At 56.7% G+C, this 6,905-nt stretch overlaps 1 protein-coding gene across 1 annotated transcript in view; it reads right to left on the bottom strand.

Moving 5' to 3' along the window:
* The window catches only part of ABR (ABR activator of RhoGEF and GTPase), a 244,973-nt gene extending 238,953 nt beyond the window's left edge, over positions 1–6,020 (bottom strand). Inside the window, exon 1 of the mRNA XM_026448359.1 lies at positions 5,093–6,020. Within this exon, the coding sequence (XP_026304144.1) occupies positions 5,093–5,927 (835 nt within the window). The 5' untranslated portion in view covers positions 5,928–6,020. The remainder of the gene's footprint in view (positions 1–5,092) is intronic.
* Positions 6,021–6,905: the final 885 nt, after the last annotated feature.

Genomic DNA, 6,905 nt, shown 5'->3' on the forward strand with positions numbered 1-6,905 from the left:
GGTGCCTATCTCATGAAGGTGCTCTGTGGAATCAATGAATTAAAGCATATAAAGTGCTCAGAACAGGAGCTGGCAAAAGTAAGCCCTCAGGGTTAGCCATGTTTATTATTCCCATCTGACAGAGACAGAGGCTTGGAAGGGTCAGTGGCTGGCCGGTGGTCTCACACCTGGGGAGAGGCAGGCCTCACTTCACAGCACGCACCACCCAACACAGCTGATCCCAGCTCTGCCCGTCCCCCAACTCCTCACCACACCAACACCGCCTGGTCTTTGTCTTTTCTGGACCAAGCAAGGCTGCAAGGTGCAAAAAGGAAGATACTAAACGAATTGGCAGACTAACTTATTTACACTCTGATGTTGCCATCGTGCGTGGACAAAAACGCCAAAATGTGTTTTGGCTTAGGAATCTGCTCCTCATCTAAAAGGAAATGGCCCTTTTCAAAGGAGGCCCTTTTCACCTGCTTCTGGGCCTCTGTAGGTGAGGCCTCACGTGTTCTCTCTCTGAAACCCCGAGACTAAGGCAAAGCCTGGATTGCCCAGTAAAACCTGACCTTAAGGACCTCTGAATGCAGATAATGAGTGTAATTGCTGGTGGAGGCCAATCCAGCAAAAAGAGACTCATGAGCCAAGATGACCTCTGCCTTGAGCCCTGCCCTGCGTCTGAAAGGTTCTAGAGTCAGAGCCTTACCGGGAGGCGGAAACATGCATCTTATTCATTTGTATTTTTTAGAGGCAGGGACTTGCTCTGTCTCCCAGGCTGGAGTGCGGCGGCACAATCATAGCTCACTGAAGCTTCGACCTCCTGGGTTCAAGTGATCCTCCCACTTCAGCCTCCTGAGTAGCTGGGACTATAGGTGCACACCACCACATCTGACTGACTTTCTTTTTTCTTAGAAATGGGGTCTCGCTGGGCGCGGTGGCTCATGCCTATAATCCCAGCACTTTGGGAGGCCGAGACGGGCAGATCACGAGGTCAGGAGATTGAGACCATCCTGGCTAACACACTGAAACCCTGTCTCTACTCAAAATACAAAAAATTAGCCAGGCATAGTGGCGGGCGCCTGTAGTCCCAGCTACTCAGGAGGCTGAGGCAAGAGAATGGCGTGAACCCAGGAGGCACAGCTTGCAGTGAGCCAAGATTGCGCCACTGCACTCCAGCCTGGGAAACAGAGCAAGACTCTGTCTCAAAAAAAGAAAAAAAAAGAAAGAAATGGGGTCTCGCTGTATTGCCCAGGCTGGTCTCAAATTCCCAGCCTCAAGCAATCCCCCACCTCATCCTCCCAAAGTGCTGGAATTACAGGTGTGAGCCATTGTACCCAGCCACGTGCATCACGGAAAACCAAACCGTCTGTGATCCAGAATGACCGGGGAGTGGGAAGCTCTGAGGAAGCAACTTGGCCAGGCGCCGTGGCTCAGCACTGTAATCCCAGCATTTTGGGAGGCTGAGGCAGGCGGATCACCTGAGGTCAGAAGTTCAAGACCAGCCTGGCCAATACGGTAAACCCCCATCTCATCTAAAAATAGAAAGATTAGCTGGGCATGGTGGCACATTCTTGTTATCCCAGCTACTCAGGAGGTTGAGGCGGGAGAATCACTTGAACCCAGGAGGCGGAGGTTGCAGTGAGCTGAGATGGCGCCATTGCACTCCAGCCTGGGTGGCAGAGCGGAACTCTGTCTAAAAAAAGAAAAAAAAAGAAAGAAAGAAAAAAACAATTCAAAGAAAAATGACCTGTAGTAGTGGTTAATTAACACTTATGGGTGCTTACTATGTGCCAGGACCTGTCCAAAATCCTTTAGGAATACCCCATTTATTTATTGTGGCAACAGTAGGAGAGAAGAGGTGCTTGTTAGCCTCACTTTACAGATGAGGAGACTCAGGCTCACAAAAGTAAGTTCTCCCAATGTCACAAAGGCAGTCTAGCTTCAGAAACACAGTTTTAATCTGTGTTCTCAAACCTTTATGTTCATCTCACAACAAGAAATACATTCTACACCAGCTCCCAGTGGACCCACACACATCCGCATATAATCGAAACGGAGTCCAAAAACAGAATAATACTCGCTGTAACCAATGCACTCATCCTTAGAGATAAAAACCCCTGCCCGCCTTGAGCCTGCGTTTGACCGGAGGGAGACAGTGAATAAGATCCACATGCAAAGTTGTGGCACCCACGGTGGTAATTTCGGGAATGCTGTCGAGAAAAATGATGCAGCAAAGGACAAGGGTGGCCAAAGAAGACCTCCCAGGTGCTTCTGTTGCCGACTGCACTAATTTCAGTAAGCTGTTACCCACAGTGTGAAAACCCCTTCCTTTAATCGGTCCACTCTACTGCCTCCCTGTATGCTTAAAGGCTCTTTCTCCTAGATTGTGTGCGTGTGCACACATGTATGTGGCAGTGTGCACATGTGCAGGTGTGTGTGTGCATGCATGGGGCAGTGTGGCATGTATATACGTGTGCAGGTGTGTGTCTATATGTGTGCGTGCAGGTATGTAGCACTGCACATGCACATGTGCAGATGTGTGTGCATGCATGTACATATGAAGGTGTGAATGTGTACATGCATGTGTTAGTGTGCACATGTATATATACATGTGCAGGTGCGTGTATGTGTGTGCATGCATGTCTGTGGCAGTGTACCAAGGGTACACGTGTGCAGGTGTATGTGTGTGCATGCATGTGGCAGTGTACGAAGTGTATACGTGTGCAGGCATATGTGTGTGCATGCACATTTGTGGCAGTGTACCAAGTGCATACGTCTGCAGGTGTATGTGTGTGCATGCATGTTTGTGGCAATGTAACATGTGTATACATGTGCAGGTGTATGTGTAAGTGCCTGTATGTGGCAGTGTACCATGTGTATACACATGCTGCTATGCACGTGTGTGCATGCATGTAACCATGTGCAGGTCCACCCCCACTCACTTCCTCACTGAGGCAGCTTTGAAGACAGAAGCAGAACCTGAACATGTGACTGTGCAGTTTGCCACAGGAGCTTGCCCCGCAGAGGGGGCTGGAATGGGGCCTGAAATCTAGCCCAGGCATCACTAGCCAATGCCATGAGTGCCAGACATGTGCCCGGCTCACGTCTGCAGTCCAGAGGAAGGAGACTCTTGTTATCATTGGTCCACCCAGACGGTGCCGATCCCTAACATCCATCGAGGTACCCTGTGTGCTAGAGTGTCCTACGGGAGACAGGCAACGACTCACAGAAATAAAAATCACCCCTGGGGAAAATCTAGTGTGCTGGGCACCCCAGGCAGGGTGATGGATGTGGGTCTGGGGGGAGATGGGATTGGAGCCAGCTCTGAAGCAGCTGGGGCCACTTGGGTAGCCTCCACCGGGGGCATTTGGAACTTGGCACTGGGGTGAAATCTTCAGGCCCTTCCCTTAAGTTAAAGGGACATGGCTGGGCGCGGTGGCTCAAGCCTATAATCCCAGCACTTTGGGAGGCCGAGACGGGCGGATCACGAGGTCAGGAGATCGAGACCATCCTGGCTAACACGGTGAAACCCCATCTCTACTAAAAAATACAAAAAACTAGCCCGGCGAGGTGGCGGGCGCCTGTAGTCCCAGCTGCTTGGGAGGCTGAGGCAGGAGAATGGCGTAAAGCCGGGAGGCGGAGTTTGCAGTGAGCTGAGATCTGGCCAATGTACTCCAGCCTGGGCAGCAGAGCGAGACTCCCTCTCAAAAAAAAAAAAAAGTTAAAGGGACATATAAAAATGTTACCAGCATGGGCAGCAAGAGCATTGCCTATGGGAAACACAGCCAATCTTTGCTAATGAATAAGTGTAATTGATCAAAACAGATGACTTGATGGACCTTCCAAATGTGCTTTTAGCAAAGTGGACAGTTTTTCATTCAAATGCAAACTCACCCAGATAAAATCTAATAATGGAGATTTTGGAACAATCCCAGCATCAATGATTTTTTTTCCTCTTTCACTGAGCAGAAAGGCATCTCAAATTCCTGGTTGCAGCTTGACCCAACCAGACACCAGTGTCCTGCTTTCCGCGTGGCTAAGGAGACCCTCACAGTCCGCAGACACAGCAAGGGGCTCACACGCCACTCCCATGCCTACCTGACCTCTCCTCCTTAGCTGCATTCCCACTCCCTGACCTAGGAACAGCTTGGTGGACCCTCAATTCCAGGCAATCATTTATTCAGCCATTATTCATTGAGCTTTGACTGCGGCAAGGCACCGCGGGTACCACCAGAAGGAGGTTCAAAGATGACTAAGACCAGGCCCTGTCGTCAGAAAAGAGAGCAGATGTGAGGCGAGAGAGAGGACAGGAGATGGGATGAAGGTCTCAGCTCACCCAATGAGCACTTAATCTTTCTGAGCTTCAGTTTCCTCTTTTCATCAAATGAAGACGCTGGACTAGACATGATCTCCGGGCACCAGGCCAGCTGGAAAACCAGATGAGCCTAAGCCTTTCCCTTCCTCTCATGCTCCTAGCCTCCTCGAAAGCCAAGAGGCCGGGCGCAGCCTTCTAAGAAGAAAACGAGGCCGCAAAGGGGGCTGGTGAGGGCCATGGACCTTCCCTGAAGTTTCCACGTGGCCCCAACACACAAAGCAGCCTGGAGAAGAGGAGTCTAAGTTCAGAAAATCGAGTGGAACGTTTGGCCTTCCACGGCTAGGAAAGCGGAGCTCAGCAGGACCGGGAATTTCCGGGAAATGAGAAGCTCCTGGAGTGTGTGCAGAGAGGGGTGACAGCATCGGGTGGTGCAAAGGAATCTGGCGGGGTCTGGCTGGAGGGATGGGGGGTGAGGGATGTCATGGCCAGAGCTGAAAGGCTGAGGCCTGGGCGCAGGCTCCTCCCACGGGCCGGCCACACTCCCCATTCCATCAGCCCTGCCGCCGCCACAGGCTCATTTTCATAGAGTCGCCCGAGCTTAACATCGCTTTGCACGTTTTTTCTAAGTTCCACAAGTGGCTTTGGGGTAAACAGGCGCAGCTCATCCTCCTTCCCGCCCGCTCCCCAGCCCCGAGCTTGAGGTTAAACAGGGCCACGGAGTCGGCCAGGGAGGGGCCCCAGCAGCCCGGGGTGGGGCGCGGCGGGGTCTAGCGGGGTCTGAGGGGGGGCGCCCACCTGCGGAGAAGCCGTCCTCGCGGTCGGAGCTGTGCCGGCTGCCGTCGCTGTCTCTCTCCGGCGAGCTGTGACCGGGCGAATGTCGCTCCGGCACCCGCAGGAACCTCTGGCGCCTCCACGGGGGGAGGTGCTCGCGCCTGGGGGGCTCCTCCGCAGCGAGGGGCGAGCCCGGGCGGTCCTTGGCCTCGGCCTCCCGCTGCTCCAGGTCGCGGGTCCCCCGCTGCGGCCGCCGCCCCCCGGGGATCAGGTGCGTCCAGCGGTGGGGGCTGCACGCGCGCCCCGGCCTCTCCGCCTCCTCGCGGGTCCCGAACCGGCAAGGGGCCGCCAGCCAGGGGCCGAGGACGAACTTCTCGTTGAAATCCACCATCTCGAAGTCGTGGTCGCTGCCGTCGCCCCCCTCGTCCATGCCGGGAGCCGCGTGGGGGTCCCCGAGGGGCGCGTCGTCCTCCCGGGCCCGGAACCGCAGCTGCGGCTGCAGGAGCTGCTGGTGGACGGCGTCGGCCCAGGTCCTTCCCCCGCCCGCTTCTCTGGCCGCCCCGGGCCAGGCGGGCAGGTCCACGCGGGGAGACTCAGCCTCGGGGTCGGGGCGCTCGGGGTCCCCGCGGGGAGGCTCAGCTTCGGGGTCGGGGCGCTCCGGGTCCCCGGCCAGCGCGGCCTGCAGGAGAGAGGCTTTGAGCTGCTCCTCCGCCAGCACCTGTTGCAGCCGCTCCAGGTTGAGTCTGCAGCGTTCCAGCTCCCGCTCGGCGTCGCGCACCGACTCCAGCCTCGGGACCGGCACCTCCGTCCCGGGGAACTCGGCCCGCCAGCGCCGCTCGAACGCGCGGGGGTCCCACATGCCCCGAGCTCCGCCCGCGCCGACCCTTCCCCGCGGCCTGGAACAGACCAGAGGAAAAACCAAGTTTCCCCTTCCGCCCTCGCGCCTTTTCCCCTTCTTCTTCCTCTTCTTCTCCTGCTGGGTTTCGCCTCCCTGACGTCAGCGGCTCCTCGTGGCGGGGGCGGGCGCCTGGGGGATGAGAACCCGCCCCGGGCATCCCACAGCCAGCCCGGGCCGCGGAGCCGCTGGGGGAGGGCGGGAGCTGCGGGGCCCGAACTCGAGCCTTCCCCGCTGCGCGCTGCCGGCCCCGGACCCCGCCCGCCCCGCTCCCCTGGCGGCCCCGCTCCCTGCACCCGAGCGCGGGGCCCCGGACACCTTCCTGCTGGGTTGCGGGAAGACGTGGGGGCTGAAGGCGGTGTGGCTGGTGTCGCTGCGGACCCGCGGGGTCGCCTTGCGCGGGGACTGATTGATTGATTGATTGATACTGATTTTCCTTTTTTGAGGCCAGGTCTCAATCTGTCGCCCAGGCTGGAGCACAGTGGCGAGATCATGCCTTAAACTAACTTAACGAAGAACACGGAGCAGTTTAATCCAAATCCCAGGGTAACCCTTTGGGGTTTTGTGGGCCGCTGTAAGCTTCCTTTTCCAGGGAAAAGCACTGAAAGACGACGGCGCCAAGCGGCTCTGCAGGAGGCGCCCGGACCTCAAAGCTGGACTCCCGGGGGACTGAGTCCAACCGTGGCTGCAGCGGCCGCGGCCTGGCGGAGGGCCCGCGTGGGTGTCTATGAGGAACCCCCACTCCACCTCCTCTTTGCCGCCTCAGATACTTCCCCTGGGGAGGACAAGAAACAGGAGCTGGAGAAGGGGCCTGGGGATGGCGGTGCCACGTGGCCCTGCCCTCCGCACCTGGCTGAGCAACGCTTTCCAGTTCTTCTCCAGGGTTGTGGGTGAAACCCCATTGCCTGCGAAGAGAGGCCCTGACAGCCACCTCGTGCTTTC

The sequence above is a fragment of the Piliocolobus tephrosceles genome, chromosome 16 (genome assembly GCF_002776525.5).
Source record: "Piliocolobus tephrosceles isolate RC106 chromosome 16, ASM277652v3, whole genome shotgun sequence".
NCBI classification, from domain to species: domain Eukaryota; kingdom Metazoa; phylum Chordata; class Mammalia; order Primates; family Cercopithecidae; genus Piliocolobus; species Piliocolobus tephrosceles.